This window comes from Rosa chinensis, chromosome 5 (genome assembly GCF_002994745.2).
Source record: "Rosa chinensis cultivar Old Blush chromosome 5, RchiOBHm-V2, whole genome shotgun sequence".
NCBI lineage: Eukaryota > Viridiplantae > Streptophyta > Magnoliopsida > Rosales > Rosaceae > Rosa > Rosa chinensis.
The window spans coordinates 3,918,317-3,941,023 of NC_037092.1; the positions used below are offsets into that span (position 1 = coordinate 3,918,317).

General features: G+C 37.9%; 3 protein-coding genes across 4 annotated transcripts; all 3 read right to left on the bottom strand.

Moving 5' to 3' along the window:
• Positions 1-1,666: 1,666 nt before the first annotated feature.
• Positions 1,667-2,863, bottom strand: LOC112166320. Its single transcript, XM_024303136.2, has one exon. It carries the CDS (start codon positions 2,677-2,679, stop codon positions 1,834-1,836), a length of 846 nt encoding a protein of 281 aa, XP_024158904.1. The 5' UTR covers positions 2,680-2,863; the 3' UTR covers positions 1,667-1,833.
• A 2,403-nt stretch (positions 2,864-5,266) lies between these two features.
• Positions 5,267-8,432, bottom strand: LOC112165423 (heterogeneous nuclear ribonucleoprotein U-like protein 1). Of its 2 annotated transcripts, XM_024301919.2 has the most exons (9): positions 8,247-8,432; positions 7,368-8,131; positions 7,087-7,275; positions 6,884-6,992; positions 6,748-6,806; positions 6,454-6,667; positions 6,277-6,350; positions 5,809-6,169; positions 5,267-5,724 (listed from the first exon to the last, which is right to left on the bottom strand). In XM_024301919.2, the coding sequence occupies exons 1-9, from the start codon at positions 8,350-8,352 to the stop codon at positions 5,621-5,623; spliced, it is 1,980 nt and encodes a 659-aa protein (XP_024157687.1). In that variant the 5' UTR covers positions 8,353-8,432; the 3' UTR covers positions 5,267-5,620. The 2 variants fall into 2 exon arrangements, with proteins under 2 accessions (XP_024157687.1, XP_040362472.1); XM_040506538.1 differs by lacking the exon at positions 5,267-5,724 and having other exon boundaries at positions 5,937-6,191.
• Positions 8,433-11,649: 3,217 nt separating this feature from the next.
• Positions 11,650-12,933, bottom strand: LOC112166027 (F-box protein SKIP27). The gene is made up of 3 exons (XM_024302778.2): positions 12,461-12,933; positions 12,285-12,359; positions 11,650-12,196 (listed from the first exon to the last, which is right to left on the bottom strand). The coding sequence occupies exons 1-3, from the start codon at positions 12,698-12,700 to the stop codon at positions 11,945-11,947; spliced, it is 567 nt and encodes a 188-aa protein (XP_024158546.1). The 5' UTR covers positions 12,701-12,933; the 3' UTR covers positions 11,650-11,944.
• Between the last annotated feature and the right edge of the window lie 9,774 nt (positions 12,934-22,707).

Here is a 22,707-nt window from a genome sequence, read left to right on the forward strand (position 1 = left end):
CCAAATTCAAAAGATGCTTCTTTGTTCTGGGCCTTTTGCTACCATAACCAGGCCTGGATTCAAGTAAACTACAATATGGGCCTTGGTCCGTTATATGTCAGCCCATCTCGAAGCCCACTTTGTATTTGTGACATGCAGAGGACTTGCCTTAAAGGAGGAGACGTTGACTTCTTATTTTAAGGGAAGAGAGAAAAAGAAATAGTTGACTATTTTATGTTTTGACCCACAGATATAAGAATGATGGAGGAGGTGAAAGATTCTTCAGAATTTAGGAACCAGAAGCATGCAAGGTAGAAACATCAGCATCAGAAAGTCCTATAAACAATTGGACAGAGCTAGGGCTATGAATTTCTATGGCATACTAAACGATTTTAACTATTTGTGGATCTAACCCTGAACAGCTATACATTATTGGCATGTTGTTTAGTCTCTAAGATTCTAAAAGCCAACCATACTCGACAGCACGTCTGTTCGAGATCGAGCTCGAGTCCAAATTAGTGCCAGACTACTGATGAGAAGTTTTCCTGCCTATGTGCATGTACATATGTTTATCTATTTTGAGCTAAGCAAGTACTTCAAGAAACCCAGTATCTATATAGAGCTAGCACAGTACGTACGTCCGTCTGTGCTGCTATCATGTTTGGCTATCTACCATGTTTATATAGCACTACTGCACATGGACGTCGTCATCTTTTTCGACAGCCACTACTAGCTAGCTAGCTAGGTTTCGATGACCTTGACTAATAATGCTCGGAGCCTCGATCGAGCGCTAGCTAGCTATAGCTCATTTGCACCCTTCGTATTTGGATGAGAAGATCGATCCAAACCAGTTGGTACGTTGTCGATGTTAGTATCTTGACACATGTCTATATTTGATGACTCTTTCAAACATGGCAGGCCAATTTCGACGTGATCATCGTATGTCTGCAATAGTCAAGGGATATGAGTGACTTACAATAGACCACTTGAGCTAGCAAATGTCAAGATCTAACATTAATTGTTTCAATTACGATATTAGACGTTGGATTATACATGTAGTGGAGTAATGAATCTGATTTGAAGTGTTTGAAAATTGCATATTAAGAAAAATTAGATTCATTTATATTATATCCTATTGTATGTTTAAATTTGAACATACTAGTGTGATTCTCATTCTTTCAACTCCGAGTTCTTGTATATACACATTGAATACACTTACAACAACTCGTCTGAAATTGAATTATCCTTAATTGAAAATAAGCCCTTGAATAATTTAACTCATTTAAGAAATGTTTTGCCTATGGCTTCTCTCCACTTAATTCATGCATAAAGTGTAGACATGAGATAATGTGGATTTTGATTTCATTTGTGTTAAAAGTTATAACACTTGAAAACTCATAAATTTTACAAATCTTACGGTTGTCATTTTTTCATTTTGTTGAGAATATTAAATAATACTTTCAAATATAATTACCACTCCACGTGTAATTTTCTAATTTAAAGTACATCCTCCTTCCTTACATCAAATCTATATTTCATTTTCATGAGTCATGACTTTTCTCATATTTCTTTCTTATCATATGCTTTTTGAACCAATTGTTACCACAATAGCTCCACTTGTTTCTATGACCCCAAATCAAAATCATTGGTCTTATCATAATACGAAAACTATGGGGGGCATATTAGACATTCCGAACAAACATTTAAAGTTTTGGATTAGTGCTTAATATGTGTACTTGAACATGGGTTTAATACAACGGTAATCAATTACACAAACATTCAAAATCCCAAAACGCTCTATTCTTCACCATCTCAAAAAAAACATAATTAATTAAACCATTAATTAATCCCACATTAGCTGAATCTAATCTCACCGGAAAACATCCACTTCTCACCGCCAAAGTCATTGCTTCTCGTCGGAGATATATCAATCTCTATCAAATTCTCTTCGTCAACTTGAAATTCTAAGCCTGAACTCTTATTGCCATCCAAAGCAATCTCAATCAACCCTTCTCGGTCATCCTCTTCCCACTTGTAGCACATGTTTTCCGGCGAGTCCCACGCTCCGGTCACCGAAAAGTCGCCGTCCGATGATGTATCCGAATCCGACTCCGGGTAATATAGAGACAACGAAGGCTGCCTTCCAAGACCCAAAACTTGGTTTTCATGTTCTTCACGATTATCCTTCTCATCTTCTTCACCTTCATATTCTTCATAGATGACCTCTAATGGCGCCTTCACATTCCACTCAACAAAGTAATCATCGAAACAGGGGTACTGATTGAAACCCATCTCGCTTTCGTCTGTTTCGAATCGATACGTGACAAAGCTGTGATCTTCTTCTTGTACAACACTTGCAATTTGTTCATGAACGACTTCAAGACTATCATTGGTTTCAGAGTGCTCTGTTTCGAGTATGGAATCTTTTTCCTTTTCTTTGAGATCATCGTCTTCAAAACTCTGACTTGCACCGAGTCGGATAAGGCTGATCAAGATTATTCCGGTTATGATCAGCACCGGCGAGAAAACAATGCTTAAAAAATGGTACGGGAAGTAAAGGAGGATCAGAGAGTAAAGAGTGACAATGCTTGAATACAGAGGACTTGAGGAAATCGAAGCCCAAAAGTACTTCATTGTTTCAGCGAAAACCAAATCCGAAACAGAACTCAAATCCCATACATGACTCGCAGTTTGTTCCATGAAAAGCTGAATCAAATCCCATCCAAATCCAAGCCAATGAAACTGAGGAAAGCAAGCTTGGAATGGATGGGATCAAAGAGAAGGATAAAGATGTTTGATTGGGTTAAGATTCAAGAAGGATTGGGTTGTGGGGTTTTGGAGGGCTTTTAAAGCCTTTTGGGGTGCGTGTGAACAAGGCATGGAATATTATTTTTAAGAAGAGAAGGAAATGGTGGTGGTGGTCTGTAGTGACTAGTGAGCATTTACCAAGGTGACCTTTACCCCATGAAATCTACAAATCAACCTTAAAAGATGTTTAAATTATGTCCATTCATGAATTTAATCTCTGTCACTGCGTACATTCACCTCATAAGCTCAGGAGCAGACCATCAAGACGTAAACGCTTCAGTCATCGGAAATGTCAACCACTCTCATTCGAGGTTCAATCAAATCGGTAAAGAAGATTTACTATGTTTTCCTTGAAAGTTATGATTATAATGTCAGTTCATGTAGGTTTTAGGTACAGATAGTCTTTAAATCACCTCTTAAGTGTTTTATCGAACAATTTACTCTCTTTCCTTGAAAATTTTTATTACAATACCGGTTCATGAAGCTTTTAGGTATAAATAGTCTTTAAATTATTTTTTTGAGACATTTTATCAAACAATTTAATCTTACACTTAAAAAAAAATAACGAGAAAGTTAGGGATGATGATTTCAATTGAACTTGTAATAGTTCATCACCAACTTCATATATATCAACCCAATTATGATGAAATCAATCTGGGTAAAATGAGAAGTGGGTGAATAGTCCAAATGCAAATTAAAGGTCACATTTATCAGTGAGGATAGGAGCATAACAAATAGCTCATATGGACCAAATTAAAGGCATCAAAGTCATATGGGTTTGGCCTTCCACTTTGCTTACCATACATGTGCTAATAGCACTATTGGTAAAGTTGTGGTCTACCCCAGAAAATGGCTTCCCATACTGGAAAAGCTAAATGGAGGAAAAAGTAAGCAACTAAAAAGGAAATGCAGATATTTCTTTAGCTTTCCTACCTTCCTGGTTTGCTTTGAACTGAAAGGTATAGAAGAACTCTCCCCCTCTTTTTTCCTCACCAATCAGTCAATTATTATACTGCTCCTCTGGACTCTGGGTCTACCACTGCTACTAATTACTAAATCCTAGCTTGACTTTCAAGGAAATAATGCAGAGTTATGATTGGATGTGAAAGAACAACAAATATCAATGAAATAGGACCTTCTGAGCTTTTATGAATGTATGGGTTAATGCACAGGAAGAAGAAGAAGAAGAAGAAGAAGCGATTGAGTGTCCATGTGATTAATGTTCCCATCTCATTATCTGAATTCATTGATCATATGTTCCAGTTGTTACGAATTAATGCAAGTTCCTGATATCAGTGAGATGCAACTGTTGACAACTTGACATGAAAGATGACTGATATCAGGAGCTTTGTGTCATTAAAAGAATGGGTGCTATATGCAAACCGCGTCGGGCACCTCGAATTATTGAAGTAAACTGGTTGGATCAAAGTTAATACTGATGGTGCACAGAAAATAGAATCCAATCAGGCTGGCTATGGTGGTGTTTATAGAGACTACAAAGGCTTGGTTTTAGGTGCATTAATTCTCTTCTACTCTTGATATCCCTAGTTCGGTGACTGCAGAGGTCATGGCGGTCATTAAGGTTATTGAACTAGCTTGAGTTAGAGATTGGAAGTATGTATGGTTGAAGGTGGATTCTTCCTTTATACTTATTTTTCTTCATTTTCCTCATCTGGTGGTGCCTTGGAGGCTTCGTGTGTGATGGAGCAATTGCTTGCATTGTATCTCTCAAGTGCATTTTAAAGCTAGCCATATTTTTCGTGAAAGCAATCAAGCTTCTGATGCCCTTGCTAACTATGGGGCATCATCAAATGGCTTTACTTGGTGGGATTCAACTCCAAATTTTATGGTGAGTCATTGTAATAGGGATCGTTTAGGTCTTCCTAATTTTCGTATTCGTTAATTTGTGTTCTTATGATAGGAGGTTAGCTGCGTTTCCTACACTTGTTCTGCCTTCTTCCTCTTTGTAACTTTCTTTTCATTTAAAAAGAAAGATGAAAGCCAAACAACTCTAGACTTTAGCATCGTTAAAGACTCTAATCCCTCGAACGTTACCGGTACGTTGCTGAAGTGAATTATAGGGCGATGAGAGTAGTCCTTCTATCATCATTAGCAAGATACTCTGACGTAATTACTTTGTGAGATCCATGATCACCTAAAAAGAGATTAGATCAGAGCATTTGTGTGAGACTCAAACTACATGACATAAGCTCGTATGCTTGATATTTTTTTTTGGATGTCACTTCTACAGTATATGATTTCAACCGATACAAAAGGGAAAGGATGAAAAGGAAGGAGAGAACGAAACGATACTGGAGCTGCCGCTAGAAAGGAAACCATGCTATAAAGGCAAAGTTGATGGGAGTTGTTAGTTGTGGCAGACAATGAATCTAACCCACCAATCCATTGTTGAAACTAAAAGCCGAATGGCCGGTGAAGAAACTTTAGGACGCCGTCACATGGTTTTGGGACCCTTCAATTAGAAAACCAAGCATTCGTGCCACATAACTAACAATTATAACATGATTGTATTGTTGACTGTTAATGATCGGAGAAGAGTCATACATCAAAAAGTGAAAATGAACCAAATGCCATCATATACACCGCCCCAGTTGAATTAGGTACAAATGGTTCAAGTCCATCCTTCCTCTCCTATACCGCTATACTATCCTATAAAATTTGCTGATATCCCAGAAGAAAAACAAGGAGAAAGGATCATACCATCTCATTTAGCAGATCATGAACATATTTACAATAGGCAGCCGCAGTTCATGACACCTGGTATTCTTAGACTCTTTCTCCTTTCAAAAGCATGTTTGTCAGTCCACAGAAGTCAGTAGTACCCGGAACCAGGAGGGGTGTACCCGTCAGGATAAGGTGTGTTTGCAGGAAAACTTCCAGATTGAGGTCTAGGAGGCAGAGTTCCGTATGGTGAACCTGAATTGGAGCAAATCAACGAATCAGAATAATATATAAATCAACACAACACAAATACAGAATGAAAAGTTATAAATATGCTACCTCCATATGCAGGTGGGTAAGGACTAGGATGAAATGCAGGTGCTCTTGGAGCCTGAGGAGCAGCATGACTGGAGTACCCAGCACCACCATAACATCCGGGGGCACTGCCTGTGAATGAAGCCATTGCACCTCCTACTAGAGAGGGTTGAACTGCCGGACTAGGATAGGGGTTAGTGGCAGCACCATAACCTGCTCCGTAACTATTGCAAGGGGCTGTGCCACTTGTAGGATTGGCATTATAACTGCTGGAGTAGCCAGAACAAGTGGTAATTGCTCTAGGTATAGGTGGAGGTTGATTGCCTTGATATGGTCCTGCAGTCCCAATTGGCACAGCTCCCTGATGGGTCTGATATGAATTCACCTGAGAATAGAAATAATACACCCCTCATTAAACTGATGATACATTATTTGTTACCCTGCTCCAGAAAGTACCAAATACGAATGAATCTATGGGCAACCTCAACTTACTTGGTTGGGCATATGTGACTGATAGTAAGGTGGAGGAACAGATGAGTAAGAGCTATTCCAATTTCCAGTGTTGACTGCATAAAACATAATAACATGAGGATATCCCACATAAAGATTTTGAATAAAATAATTATATCTCGATTTCTTATATCCAGAGAAGGATATATAGATATTTACCTGCTGAAACTCCTTGATATTGTGGTGAAGGAGTGGGATATGGCCGCACAGGACTCACCCCATAACTTGGTGAACAAGGATAAGACTGAATTGAGTTTCCGCAGGAATATGGTGAAGATGTATTCGATTTCAAATTAGATTTACGTGCAAGTTCCTGCTTCATCTCATCCAAATGTCTCTGTGATTCTTCTCTGTTGAGTTCTACAAACACAACCTTATTGAAGAAGACGAGACTTAGAAATTGGCAATAAAATGAAAACAGCAACAATAGTATCAAGTTGGTGAGTAATTTACCTCATCAAAAAGCTCATCTGAACAAGGCAAATCCCTGCTGACAGGTAAAACATAATTGGCTGCCAGAAAGATAATGCAGGTCTCAATAAAACCACAGATGTCATAAGAACACAATTGGGAAAGGATTAACCATTACCCAACATTTCATTCACCGCATCAGCAGGTACCTCCTTTCCCATTTCTCTGAATCTCTTCATAGAACGAGCCTTCATCTCTTCAGGGCTTGGAAACACCACAACAGCAATCTGCAAAACAGAAAATAAGAAAAAAAGTAAGTATAGAGAGACTAAATAAACTGAACCTGAATCTAAATACATAGTTTCATGAACGTGTAGCTACCTTCTTGAACAGTTTGAATGGCGAAAGTTTACGTTTACGAGCCTTCTTGTATACATTTGTCTGATCAAGAATGTAATTGCGAGGAGTGGTGGCTGCTCTGGATAAAAGAGTATTAAAAATTTCAGTGGCTCTACTCATCAGACGTTCAAATCGTTCGCCATAATTCTGCTTCCGCAAGAGTCCTGGCACCTGAACAAGGTTTCAATTCATGTCAAGCTTTCTGTCAAGCAACCAAGAACGAAATAGCAAACAGAACAAAAGGACATTGAACAATCACACACCTTCATTTGGTCTAGAACCGCATTCGTCCCAAGCACAACATAACGTTTGTCAGGGTGCTCTTTCACCCATTTCTCTGCCCAAGTTGTTTTGCCCGAGGCAGGCAAACCCACCATCATCATCACTTCACAATGCTTCGGTTCACAAACAGACGGTCCCATAACAGAATTTCCATCCTCAAGAGCACATTCCCAAGGATTAAAACCCTCTTCAGGAACAAGTCCATCTTCAACACTAAACATCAACTCCACCCCCACATTTTTCAACAGCACATGAGGGAACACCCCACATTCCCAATGCAAATTCTTCACTTCACCCTCCGCCACCCCAAGACCCAAATCCCCAGCATTGAACCTCATCGCCGTACCCAAACTCTTCCCATTCTTCGAAAAACCAATGCAAGCCAATGGCTTCTCTTCAAGATTCACAGCACAAACAATCACATCCCCAAGCCCAAACTTCTCACCGTAGTCCGAAAACCTACTCGCATTCGAAAACTTCCCTGTCCCACCATACCCAAAACTCAGCTTTGTCTCCCCAAGGCCTCCCACCACATCATCCCCTCTGGAAATCCCAACCCGGCAAAGATTCCGCTGCTCCGGCGCCGTGTCCTCCATCTCAACAGGCTGAAACGACGTCACTTTGCAGCCGAAACAGTATTTCCCGCCAGTAATTCCCACATGGGCTCTAGCACCGGACCAGCAATACGCAAATCCTTGCTCGTAGAGCGAAGAACCTCGAAGCCCATTGCCTTCAATGTTGAAATCTTTATCAAAAAAAGAACAATTCACATCAGAATTCTGCTAAATACTAATTAGGGTTAGGGTTAGGGTTCTGGACATTTATCGAAATTGAAATTAGAAGCTAGAAATTGAAGGTACCTAGGTCGCAATCGACGCGATTGAGAACCACGCGCTGCTGGAGCCTGGGCTTCTTCGAGGGCTCTGGTTCGTCTTCAGTGGGAGCTTCGCGTTTGGTTGATGCCATTGAAACGATGAACTGTGTGGAGAAGAAGAGCGAGGGAGAGAGAAGAAGAAGCGCGAAATGGAATGGGTGTGATGAGCCAATTGGCTATTGACATGTGGAGGGCAGGGTTTATATAGAGGACCACGTAGGCGGTGGAACTGTGGAAGAGGATCAACACCGACTCGTTGGGCTTTATGAGCTGGAATCACATCTGATGGGCTTTGTATTAATACTTCTTTCACTTCTTTGTTTACTATTTCAAAATTCTATGATAACTCTCTGAAACTCTGATAACGATGGTGATATTGATTAAGACAATTGTTCAATTTGGGTAGCATAAAGTCATATATGGTATGGGAGGTGGGAGGTTATGTTATTCAGGATATAGGTGACTGCTTAAGTCACTAACAAAGTAAGAAATTAAGATTACCAATCTCTAATCAAATTAAGCTTCACTCAAACAACAAATCACTTTAAGGTCTTCCTTTCAGATAGTAAAATTGTTCTTTGTTAGTCTCATAATGAATAGAATTAATTACTTCACTTGATTTGAAAGTGATCAAATAAGCCTTTGGTTGAGCAAAAAAACTTATTATTAAGAGTTTCCTGATGGGAATTGAGATAGTTGCAGGAAGGACCTAGTGATAAGTACCCAAAATATTTTAGTTCGTTAGAAGAAAGACATTTGTGAAGGATACAATGTTTACTTACAATGGCATCATCACTAATAAGTTCATGTAGGTGTAAGTATCATATAATATAACCCCTCACGACATAAATCAAGTCCATTTGTGCAAGTACATTTCCGAGCTACTGAAGCAACATAGTTTTCATTGTTTTGATCCTAATTCCAAGTAAAATAAACTTCTCATGAGCATGGGAATCAAGTTGTGAACTAATCCGGCCTAGACATATACTAAACTCATACCTTACGTTTGTTTCTAAGAAACAAGACAAATGTAAGAACAGACTTCATCTTAACGCTCAAATATTCAATCCCTTAAAACAAACCACCCAAATGATGTACTCCAACATTTCTTTAAAGAAAGAACGAAGAAAAGAGGACAAAATTTAGAGGGCAGAGTATAGAACTATAGATAACAAATTCTGCTTCCCTTTCTTTTTTCCTACCTTTTTAAAATTGAAATGCATACCAACTTTAAGACCAGATATTAAATGGAAAAAAGTTATGATTGATGCTTACCAGAAACCAGATAGGTATCTACCCAAATATCTAAATTTTACAGCTAAAATTTAGCTAATTAAGATGACAACTACTCTTGGTTATTGAGAACCTTACCGAGTTTGCTCTCAATAAGATCTTCAAATTGATCTTGTCCCAAATTTCTTCATACTGTCATTAATAATTTCAAACATTTTATAATAGAAGCCTATTACTTTCCCAGTTTTCTCTCAATAAGATCTTCTAATTGATCCTACTTCAAACTTTCTTCATAAGGTCGCTAATAAATTTTAAGCATTATGACTTGCTACTGCAAAATTATTATGACTTTCTTAAGCCTAATAACACTTATGAATCAAACCCATGATGATCGATCAGTAACCACATGAAAATACAGAAGAAAAACAGAAGAGAACAAATGCATAGGAACATTATTAATTTTATAGATTAATGATCATAAATTACATAACCAAGTCTAAAACCTTCTCGTGTATTATATAGTTGTATAGATTTCTTGATGTTCTACTACGAACACTTACCATTATCGTATGGAAGACTATTATTTTTGGAAATAAATGACTGCTTAGTGCAACTAGCGAAGTAAAAAAATTAAGATAACCAAGTTCTCAACAAATTAAGTTTCACTCAAACAACAAATCACTTTAATGTCTTTCTTTTGGCTACGCATTTGTTCTTTGTTAGTCTTGTAATGAATAGATTTAATGACTTCATTTGTTCTGAAAGTGATATTTTGATCCTTGGTTGCTCAAAGAAATTGGGAAATTGAGATAGTTCATGAAGGCAGTTATAACTATCGAAAGTAGTTATAAATCTTTACAAGAACGGTAAACAATGTTTACTTATATTGGGGAAGTGATGAATCTAAATAAGTTCATGTATGTGTAAGCATCGGATAACATAAACCTATAAGACATAATCTATTCAAGGAGATGTGCGAATCACTAAAATTACAATTCCAATTGTGTAAGTTAAATTTCTGAGCTCCTGAAGCAACGCAGTTCTCATTGTTTTGATACTATCCCATGTAAATTTGTGATTAAACTTCTTATGATTTGAGCATGGAATCAAGTTGTGAACCTAACTCTAAACTCTACCTTAGGTTCGAATTTTAAGAAAAAGACAAATGTCAGAAAAATCCTTGTGTTAACACTCAAATATTCAATCCCTAATTCTCTAAAGCAAACCCCGAATGATGAACACCAAAATTTCTTCAAGAAATAATGCAGAAAAGAGGACAAAATTTAGAGGGCAGCAGATAATAAATTCTGCTTCCCTTTCTTTTTTCCAAACTTGGATGGATAACTTTTTTTTAAAATTGAAATGCAAACCAAATTTAAGACCAGATATTAAAAGGGAAAACGTTATGAATGATGCTTACCAGAAACCAGATAGGTATCTACCCAAATACCTAATTTTACAGCTAAAATTTAGCTAAGATGATTACTACTCTTGGTTATTAAGAACTTCACCGAGCTTGCTCTCAATAAGATCTTCTAATTGATCTTGTTCCAATTAAATTTCTTCATACTGTCATTAATAATTTTCAAACATATTGTAACTGAAGCCTATAACTTTCCCTGTTTTCTCTCAATAAGATCCTCTAATTGATCTTACTTCAAACTTTCTTCATAAGGTGACTAACAGATTTCAAGCATCAAGTCATGCTGCTGCAAAATTATTATGATTTTCTTAAGCCTAATAACACTTATGAATCAAACCCATGATGATCAATATGAACCGAACCCGTAAGGATCAGTAACCACATGAAAACAGAATATTGCATAGAAAACATTATTGATTTTATAAGGATCAGTAACCCATAAGGTCACTAATAAATTTAAGCATTACGACTTGCTGCTGCAAAATTATTATGTCCTAAGCCTAGTAACACTCATGAATCAAACCCGTAAGGATCAATATGAATAACCCAAGGTCACTAATAAATTTAAGCATTATGACTTGCTGCTGCAAAATTATAATGTCCTAAGCCTAGTAACACTCATGAATCAAACCCGTAAGGATCAATATGAATCAAACCCGTAAGGATCAATATGAATCAAACCCATAAGGATACGTAACTACATGAAATACACAGAATAAAGAAGAAGAACAAATGCATTGAAACATTCATGCTTTTTATAAATTAAAACTCATAAATTACACAACCAAGTCTACATCCTTCATATTATTCTCAGTGGAAGGGCTCAAAGATTAGAGCCCTTAAATAACCAACCAGTAAAGTTTCTTTCTTTCTTTCTCTTTCTAATACATGTACAGAAATAGATAAACAAGCAAGTTTTGATCTTCAATGATTGAATTTGAAGAATCTGCTTGGTACCAATTTCTCCATATGTACACATTACTCAAGCAGCAAAGCAGGACATTTCTATTTACAAAATCCCTGGTCGCTCACTCATCATCTTCATCCATGAAAAGCCCTCTTCTCATTCCTTCCTCCAATGAATCCAATAAGTTAACCGATATCTCTTCAAGCTTTTTCCGGCTCGGCAGCTCCCTATGCAGCCTCTGCTGCCTCGGAGCATTCGGAGCTTCAATCTCTTCCAATTCATCATTTGACTCCGAAAAATCAATCTTGGTTCGAAAAGCTCGAATCTTTCTAGGTGTGCTGTAAGCAAAATGCAACTGTTTTGCAATAAGAGTCTGCAACACAAAAATCATATCAAAATCAATCCCAAATTTAACCAAAACCAAACAAAATCCACCAACAAACTAGTTCATAAATACTCACCGCTTCTCTAATCGCCTTAGATACATGGAACAGCTGTTTAAGATCCTCATGCTCAACTCCACACAGAATTTTAATCTACAAAACCCAAATATAGAAACAAAATTTCAATCAGTAACCAAATCAGATTCCACTTCAATCCAAAAGTAAACCCATTTGGGGATTTAGCGCTTGCTTACCAGAATCTCCTGAGGCAGAGCTTCAAGTTTAGACCTTTCACCCTCGAAATCGAAATCGAAAGCGAAACACTCGCTCCTCTGCTTCTTCAATGGAGTCTTGGGACTCAAACCCGAATACGAATCCTCCGCATCCGGGATTTCTATCCTCTTCCTCCCCAAAGCTCGAACAAACCCTTCTCCTCCTCCGAACGAAACGCTGCGTTTCAGTAAACTACTCCGACACTTCTTCCCCAAAGCCATAATCAAACAAAGACCTGATAAATTGACTCAGATTCGGACTTAGATTTCGCAAATCTTTGTGCTTTGTGTTTGTGGGTGTGGAAAAAATTGGAAAGCAAGAAGAAAGGGATTGGGTTTATATATGGGGGGAGACGAAAATATAGCGTGTTCTCGAAAACTGTGCACAGTGGAGAAGAATAATCTACGCGTAAATGGAATCACCCCGAAATTTCTGCTGGAAAAAATCTCGGGTCCCCTGTAATTTATCTTTGTTTTTGCAGCAGTTAAAAAAGAATGGGGAACCAGGAGGGAAAACTAGCCGTTTGAACCTGACACGTGCCTAAAAGGAAGGGGCTGCGGTGGCGCACGTGTGGGGCAGGCGGTGACGTGGACGATATGGTCGGTCTGAGTCGGTAGTGAGGAGGTGATAGGGTGACAGTTGACGAGGTGGTGGGATTGTGACACGTGGAGAGGAGTACAGGCGGACGGTTGGGATGTGGAGGTGTAGACGCGAAAGACGGTGGGGAAGCATTGTTTGACTGAAGATTCTAGATTATTTGAGTGACGGCTGTCGTACTAGTAGCCATCGGGTTGGACTAGACGTCAAAGCCGTGGACGTGGGTTTTAGATTTTGGGCTCCAAAAGCATGTCTGTTAATTTTTAAATACTAGGTTTATCTTCTTCTTTTTTTATAACTTTTTTACTCTCTTTTTTTAAGTCTTTAAGTAAATACTTTTGGAAATTTTATAGATGAAATTTATCAAGAACAAATTTACTCTTTCATACCGAAAATAAATTGTAACCTACACAAGCAAGAATACTTTCCATTTAGAATTCTAAACCATATTTAATCACTTTGTTTAATTTGAATCACAAGTTTTAAAGATTAGGGTAATTATCTTAATATAATTGTAAAAACATAATTTCCTTTCCAAAAACGTGTAAAGAAAGTTTTCCTTAATATCCTAGACAAACCCTTTGGGTTAAGCAACAAGTACAGTAGTGATAGAGTGATAAACATGAGTCGCATATGACTCATGTGTCACATGATCCAACATATGAAGAGTATTAACCAAAACAAAGTATATGTTAAAATTGATTTTGAAGTTGCGAATGAAGTTGGAGAAATATATGAATGAGCTACGGACTATCAAACTACACTACCTTCTAAATGAGTTGCTTTTGAGTGTTAGATTCTCACCTAAAACTGAAAACATATTTATTCATGGATCTATAGTGTATTTAGATACGATCTTGATTGGAGATTTTGTGAATGAAATATAAAAATACACTGCTATCTATATAATTTTATTGAGTTTTTAAAAATCTGAAAAAATAAATAAATAAATAAATTTATCCATGAATCTATCATATACTAATTGTATATCTAAAAATGAATCTCAAAACAAGATTTTTATGTATCTAACAAAAACGAAGAAAATTTCACAAAATTTTTAGTACATGATCTTTATCTAAGTGCCGGATTATAAGATCTTAAGTTGTATCAATGATTATTTTTAGAAGATCTTAAGTTTTAATGATCTGACATTTTAACAGGTAAAAGTGGAAGGTTCGGTACAGAATAAAGGCTGGATCCTTGAAAATGTTGATTACAAAGATACTTCAGTACCTGAGGAACTGAGGATAAGGGGTTTCAGAATCAACAAGATTGAACAATTGGTAAAGTCTGAGTCTTGAGTTCTGCTTGGAGCCTTGAAGGTGAAACCTCTTCCATATTGTTTATTAAAAAAAAAAAAAAATTCTCAAGTCAGATAGATTTCTTTGCCCTTCTCTTCCCCTTTGTAAGTTGTTTGGTAAATATATATTTTCTTTTTGGAAATAATAAGTTTGAGCTGTTAGCCTTCTCATATTCGTCTAATCGTCTTGTCTCATTTAGGAAAAAACATATAATAATGGCACTGTATGGTTTAGGCTTTGAAGTAAAGCTTATCAAATCAATTTATACAATTAATGGCACGTTTACTTACTTGGAATGGAAAATAATCATGAATCGGAGACAAATGGAATGGGAGAAGAAAGGAATCGGTATTGATTATGGAGAAATGATTCCTAAACCCATCTCCCCCCTTCGTAATCGAATTCCTGAGTATTCAGGAATCGATTTCCTGATAAATAGGTGGGACCTACACCAATTTCGATTCCTTCATGTGTTAGTAAACACATGAATTCTTTTACCTGGAATCATTCCGATTCTTTTATGTGTTAGTAAACACAGGGGTATTTTTACTCCGTAATCATTCCATTACATTCTAAGTAAGTAAACGTGCACTAAGTTCTTTTAATCTGTGTCGGTCCAGAGAACATATAAAAGTTAAATTTTGGTTTTTGTTCGTGTGAAACGACAAATATCTTTGATCCTGTGAAGACTGTTGCGGCTGCATATTCCCCAACTATAGTTGTGCCGTGTTTTGGACTGTAAACTTGGCCAATTGGCAATTGTCTCACCCATTGTTGGTCATTCCATGGTACCAAAAGACAAAAATATAGAGCTGCCTGATAAATAACATTGGCTTTTTAAAACAATTGGCATGCTTCCCTCCTGCCGATCTAGAAATTGTCTCCACTCATTCTCAACGATTCTTCAATTAAACAAGTCTTTTCTTTCTTTTCATTCGGGTCGTCTTGTGGAATTCTAGAAAAGTCGGTCGCCCACTCTGTTAAGACACGCACAAATAGGTACATGACTGGGAATCTTCCCATTTATTGGGACAATATAAACAGAATATGAACTCCACCTCCTTCTATGCCATAGATCTCAAAGCCAAGCCTCATATATCACTAGACTAGAGCATTTACAATGTTTCGGAGTATGACATTCTATAATTTCGCATGTTCACCGGTTATAATCTGGACCGATGGAAAAGCATCTTGGATTCATTCTAAATGGTAAGGCATGTTGGGTTTCCAGCCTATGAGTCTTTCCTAAGACAATTGTCTTAGAGTATGAGAATTGTTTACCCAGTAGATTTTGGATTCCTACTGATGAATGGAGTTCCAATGAGGAAGGAAAATCCTTATTGATGTAGGATTACCTGTAATCCTTATTGATCACAGAGAAGGAGAAGGCATAATTGCCTACCACCAATAGGAATAGGTTTCCTAATTGGTGAAGAAAATTGATATCCTTATGGCCATATAAGGAGGGGTTATGCTCTAGGTTTTTCATCACAAAGACAAAGAGCAAAGTGTATTCCATTCTCGGAGTTAGAGAGTGAGAGAGGGCAAAGACAAGCATTCAGGTAGAGGGTTTAGTGGCAAGTGTCACTATTGTGGCGATACGGGCCACATGAAGCGGATGTGTCGAAAGTGAAAACAGGACAAAAAGAAAGGCAACTACCAAAATAATGGAGATGCTGACATTATCTCAGGAGATGTTCTTACAGTTCAAGAATGTCTTTATGTTGGTGACAAGGGTCACAATTAGTTCGTGGATACCGGTGCAAGTAGTCATGTTACTTCCAACTTGGAGTTTTTTTCTACATACGAAGCACGCGACTTTGGGATGTTAAAGATGGGCAATACAAGCTACTCCAAGATTTCAGGAATGGGAGATATCTGCATCGAGACTAATCTTGGTTACCAAATGACATTGAAGGATGTGAGGCACGTTTCTGATTTGCGTGTCAACATATTGTCTTCAAGTGCTCTTGATAGACAAGGTTTCCACCAATATATTGGTGATGGAAAGTGGACGGTTATAAATGGGACATTGGATGTTGCTAAAGGTGAGCTTTGTCATTCCCTGTACAAGATACATAGCTTGGTATGCAGAGATGACTTGAGTGCAATGGGTGATACTTCTTCACACATATGGCATCACAGCAAAGGCCATATAAGGAAGAAAGGTGATTTGGAAAAGAAGTCCCTAATTTCCTTTTCCAATGATGAGTTTTCTGACCAGGGAAAAGATGGTCAAGAGTTGTTCCACCAGGAGGGACATGGTGATGGGTTATTCGATCAGGGGGAGCTACATGCTCCAAACATGAAGTTCTGCATCAAGTCAGCTCGGGCGAACTCCCAGTAATGGAGTCACGCCGGTATTCCTCCCTCATAGTCTGGAGGGGGAGATTGTTGGGTTTCCAGCCCATGAGTCTTTCCTAAGACAATTGTCTTAGAGTATGAGAATTGTTTACCCAGTAGGTTTTGGATTCCTACTGATGAATGGAGTTCTAATGAGGAAGGAAAATCCCTATTGATGTAGGATTACCTGTAATCCTTGTTGATTACAGAGAAGGAGAAGGCATAATTGCCTACCACCAATAGGAATAGGTTTCCTAATTGGTGAAGAAAATTGATATCCTTATGGCTATATAAGGAGGGGTTATGCTCCAGGTTTTTCATCACAAAGACAGAGAGCAAAGTGTATTCCATTCTCGGAGTTAGAGAGTGAGAGAGCGCAAAGAAGGGAGAGATAGGAAGAGAAGAGAGAGTCCTTGTTTTCTTATTCTTTCTGGTTGTACCCATTATAAATATAGTGGAAGATCGTTTTTCTGCCCGGTGGACGTAGGCAAAAGTTTTGCTGAACCACCTTAAATCTGTGTTCTTGTGCTTGTATCTCTGTGGTTGTTTCTCTTAGTGTGCTGTGTTTATTTGTGTTTTCGACTTCACGTATTGACCGAATCTCAACAAGGTAAAACCGGAGAATTAAATTAATGGTTGAGCAATTATTCAGTGACCTGCTCTTTTCTAACACTAGCCCATGTGTCCCGCGATGAAAGCATGATACACGAGTACAGCCACAACTGAAATTTGTTTTATTGGATCAATTATAGATTCGTCGGTCCCTTTTGTTCACATAGAAAACATAGTCTTGTCTCTTTGTATGAAGGGAGATAGATACATGTTGCACTACATTAAAAAAAAAATACAAATTGTAAAGTGGAAGCTCAGCATGGGAATTGAGACCAAAGCATGGAGCATGCTAAATACTCTTACGCAGCAGACTTTGGAACAATCATATATAGAAAGCCTCCAAGTTTTTTTTTCGAGTAAGAGAGCAACCTTTTAAAATAAAAAAAAGGATTGCATGAGACGCAGTAGATGGAATCTTTCAGTCAATTAAGAACATGGAGATAAACTAAATTCCCATGTCTTTAATTAAGAAGGTGACAATTGACCCCAAACATAATGGAGAACTTTCTCAATATTTTTGTGGTTCATGTTGAACTCATGCAACGGGTTTGCAAATATCAAACCAAGTTATCGTGATCGATTGGCCTTCTTCCCAATATTTGAAAGCCTCCCATTGCAACTTGGAAAATCCTAATTTCAAGACTTGTCTCGTGCCTACCTAAATCAAGAATGCCTGAAAGAAAAGCTCGATGGATGACTTTGGATTCCAGACACATGATTCAGAGTTTATTCAGCTTCGGGGTCAGTGGCGGAGCCAGGAATTTAAGTTTACTGGGGCACAAAAAAAATATAAATATAAAAACATACAAAATCTTTAAATGTAATTTCTATCTATTACAATGGTAATTGTCCTCGACTAGATTTCATATTACATTAGGATGACAACTTGAAATTGGAGGATGATTTCCAGGATCAGAAGGATATTTTTCATTAACGTTGGGACAAGGCTTTTCAGAATTACTATCATTTTTCTTTGTTTTTTTTTACGGGGGATGACTCCAATGAGATATTTATACTCGACGACTCCTCTGCACCAAGATTTTCTTTTCTTTTAAAGTATTTTAACATATTTGAATGAAGAATAGAGAAGTAGTGAGAACCAAAAGAAACGACTACATCAATACTCTTCACAAAATAATTGATTGAGAATTGTTACTTGATGATATATATATATATATATATATATTGATGTAATAGAATATTTTGTTAATTGTTTTTCTATTGGACTTGAAAATTTGAAAGTAATAAAGAAATAGAAATCATTAAACGTAAAAGGATATAGGAAAGAAAAATATTATATGATTCATACAAAAAAAAATATTATATGATATTAATAGAAGGTCAAACATGGGACGGGTAAAGCCCATCAAGAAAAAAAAAGAAAAAAAAAAGAAAAAAAAAAAGAAGAGCACGTGAAGATGATTGAAAGAGTACATTCATCAGGTTAAGCAAATAATATAAAAATATATAGTATAAACCTGATATTAATATTAATATTAATATGTGTGTATATATATATATATATATTAGTTTTTTTTTTCTTGAAAAGCTGAGTGGGGCACGGGACCCAGTGGGCCCCTGCCTCCCTCCGCCCCTGTTCGGGGTGTCCAAAGTAAATACCCGAGCATTGGTTTCATGAAAAATGCTTCGACACCCAAAGTGAAATGGGATATTGACCATTTACGACAATTTGAGCCTAAAAATTGCCTACTTGCTCCACTAAGAGTTTTTTACTCTCATTTACCCAATTGAACATTTATTGACAGTTTTGTCCTATCCTCTCAGACTCTCTCTCCTCCCAGACTCACTCACTCTCTCTTAGAAACCTCAATGGACTGAGGGAATCACACCCAAGCCCTCGCCGAAATCCGAATCAGACTCACCGGCCACCGCCGTCAGCGATCTGGTCAACTCGAGCTCCGAAGCAGCCTAAGGGAGGTTGGGCCTCGAGTTCTCGTTCCTTCGAGTCTGCGACCTCCGCTCGCTCCTCAAGTTCCTTCGATCCGTCGCGGAGTCCGACTCCACCGTCAACCTCTTATCCCAAACCCAATCGATTCTGGAGCTTCAAGGTTCGGCTATTTTCGCACCTGCAATTTCACATTTTTATTATTTTATGAATTTTTGATGGTTGGGATTTCATTTCTTTAGGTTCCAGTGGTTCCGGTTCTGATCCAGGGTCGGGCCTGGGATTGAGGTGGAGGTCGAAAAGGGCAATGTGGCCCTGGCGGTAATAGGCCGTGAGAAGGAAGGGGGAGCTGGAAGACTTGATGGAGAGGAGGTCGAGGCCGAGGCCTGGATGGTGGATGGCGTCGGTGAGGCTCTTGACCTTGACATGGTTGCGAGAGAGAAATGTTTGGGTGTGATTGGCCGGGAGTTTGAGGAATGTTCGGGTGTAGGAGAGAATGAGGTGTTGAGGTCTGGCGGTGGAGATGGAGGTGAGAGAAAGATGGTGTGGATAGAGAATAGATTTCATTGTTGAAGAAATGGGAGAGATGGTACTGCATTTGGTTTCGTTTTTGTTGGCGTTGATGATGATGTTGTGACCTGGTGCTTCGGGAAGCTCGCAAAATTGGTAACGACATGGTGGGAAGATGCTTAAACATCTTTATACGTCTGGCGATGGAGCCGGAGGAGCAGAAGCTTTTGTTTAGGGGGGCAATAATAATATTATTGAGTGGAAATAATGTTTCTACTGGGGGCAATAATCATATTACTGGGGGGCAGTAATGTTTCTACTAGGGGCAAAAATTATATTACCGGGGGGGGGGGGGGGGGGGGGGGGGGGCGCAATAATCATATTACTGGGGTCTACTGGGGGGCAATAATAACATTATTGGGGAACAATAATATTCTTCCATGACCTATGAGATATGCGACGAGCTTTTTGAGAACTTCCGGCGACTTATGACCGGATTCCAGTGACCGATGACTGAACTTCGGCAACCTCCGGCAGCGGTGACAGGACTTCGGCGACCGATGACCTGAGTTCGGCGAGCATTGACGGGACTCCAGTCAAGTCTCCATTGACTTCTCTCTAAGTGACAATGGGAGGGAGGGCAAAATTGTCTCAATAATATACACAAAATAATTTTAAAAAAATTACTTAATTGGGCATTAGGGTAAAAATTATGTAATTTGTTGGGCAAGTGGGGTTAATGAAGCTCAATTTTGGGTAAATTGACATTTTCCCAATCATTTTTCCTTTTATTTGGTTCTACTGGACCAAAGAAAGAGTGGGCTTGATAGTGAAGCCTACGTGGCTTAGTCTGCAAGCTCGTGACTCGAGCTTTCATTTGCGAGTCAAAGGGTGTGTGAGGCCTGCTGGGCTACTAGGTCCGGCGTAGAGGCTCAGCCTGGTCTGCCAAGGAATGAAAAGTTATTACTCAACCCTTTTGGTAACTCTAATTGAATACAATCAGGTAAGGAAGGATGAGGTTTAGGTGGAGCGAGGCTCACTTAAGTACACAGCCTCATCTGAATCTTACCTAGACATCGCATCCAACCGGATAAGCCTAGTTGGAGAAGATTTATAACCATTGGCATGGCAACACGTGGCCAGCTTTTGTGCTAGCCTTGCAGCTTGAGCTTGGGCTTGAGCTTCTGGCTCAGGTTTGTTGTTGTGACTTTGGGCTTGATTTGAGTTTCTGACTCAGCCTCATTCAATATTCACCATTATAACATAAATAAATTCAATATATATTATTAAATCATAACGAAAACAACTTAATGCAGGGGTTATGTACCTAAGGAAATGGGTTCAAATCCCATTAATTAATGCTTCTGACATTACGTATAGGCAATAAGTTGGGAAAATGCTTCTGGCATAACGTTTATGTAATAATCACGTGATAATTTAGTCTATAATGCTTCTAGCATAATGAATTATAATGGCATAATTCATCCCTAAATTACATGCCCTTAAATGTCATAATGAATTATAATGGACATAATTCATATTTGTAACTGACATTACATATATATTAAATCGGGAGTAATAACATAATTTGTGCTAATGGTGCAGCAAGTTATACCAATAGTTAGGCCTGGCAATTCAGCCCATGACCCGTTAACCGCCCATTAAACGCCCGCTAAAAACCCATTTATTTCCGCCCGATAATTTAACGTATTAATGGGCTGCCAACCTGTTAACAACCTGTTAGTTAACGGGCAGAAATGGGTTGCCCGACGGAACCCATCGAACCCGATTAGAAGAGAAAAAAAAAAAGATTTTTTTTTTTTTTTAAAGAATTGTGAGCCCAATATGTATTAACTTTTGATTTAATGAAAATCAACAATGAAAAAGAGTTATAATGGGTAATGGGTTGGAAGAGGGTTTAAAAAAAATAAAAAATAAAAACTTTTTTTTTTAGAAAGGTTTTAATAGATAATGGGTGTGAAAAAGAGTTTAAAAAAATGCAAAAAAATAAAATAAATAAATTCATTTTTATGTTAACGGGTTTCAATGGCCAATTTATTGTTAACAGGTATTAACGGGTTTTAGTGGGTAATTGATTAGAAAAGAATTTTAAAATTTAAAAAAAAAAAAAAAAAAACCTTAGCAGTCTTAACGGGTTCCAACGGGTAACCCGCGAACCCATCGGGCTCAACCCGTTATAACGGGTTATAACGGGTTGAGCCCGTTAAGACCGCTAATCCGTTAAGTCCGCCCGTAACCCGCCCGTAACCGCACTGTTGCCAACCTTTCTATAGAGATTTGTGTTCAAATCTCATTAAGAGCAATATTAATTCCTTTTTGTCACTAAATGCTTCGGGCATAATGAATATTGCATATATGTAACGTGTGGTATAAATGACCAAATTAATGGTACCACCTTAGTGGTTATGAGCATTACTTCCGGAATGCATGCAGGTGGCGATGGCTGATTCTGGTGGCTATTGGCAGGGCCGGTCCTGAGAATTCAGAGACCTAGTGCGAAAATTTGACTGAGGCCTTATGTTCATTACACAATGACTTTAAAAAAAAAAAAAGGTATAATAAAATAAATGTTATGATAAGATCATTCAATCATATAAAAATTATTCTCAAACAGCTTATCAAAATAATTAAAAAAATTTCAAATAATGTTAAACATGGAAGATTAAAAAGAAGAAAGTAAGATTAAAAAAGAAAAAGAGAAAAGAAAAAAAATTCAGGGACACGGAAAGGAAAAGAAAGAAAAAAGAAGAAAGAAAGAATAGGAAGAAAAACATAAAAAAAAGGAAGATAAACAAACAGAGCTTGGGAATTGAACCCGCGACAAAGTCATAAAGGCCCGCATTTGACTTTGTCACCCTACCAACTGGACTACACAAACTTTTGAATCAATTCAAGGAACTAAATTTATTATATTCACTTCTATCTGTATATATTTATT

Bases quoted from the DNA above. Each gene is read 5' to 3' on its own strand.
- LOC112166320 (XM_024303136.2), bottom strand. From the start codon at position 2,679: ATGGAACAAACTGCGAGTCATGTATGGGATTTGAGTTCTGTTTCGGAT.
- LOC112165423 (XM_024301919.2), bottom strand. From the start codon at position 8,352: ATGGCATCAACCAAACGCGAAGCTCCCACTGAAGACGAACCAGAGCCC. The intron at 8,132-8,246 runs GTACCTTCAATT...TTTTTGATAAAG, and splicing joins TCGCGTCGATTGCGACCTAG to ATTTCAACATTGAAGGCAAT. The intron at 7,276-7,367 runs GTGTGTGATTGT...AACCTTGTTCAG, and splicing joins CGGTTCTAGACCAAATGAAG to GTGCCAGGACTCTTGCGGAA.
- LOC112166027 (XM_024302778.2), bottom strand. From the start codon at position 12,700: ATGGCTTTGGGGAAGAAGTGTCGGAGTAGTTTACTGAAACGCAGCGTT. The intron at 12,360-12,460 runs GTAAGCAAGCGC...TGGGTTTTGTAG, and splicing joins CTCTGCCTCAGGAGATTCTG to ATTAAAATTCTGTGTGGAGT. The intron at 12,197-12,284 runs GTGAGTATTTAT...TTTGTGTTGCAG, and splicing joins CTAAGGCGATTAGAGAAGCG to ACTCTTATTGCAAAACAGTT.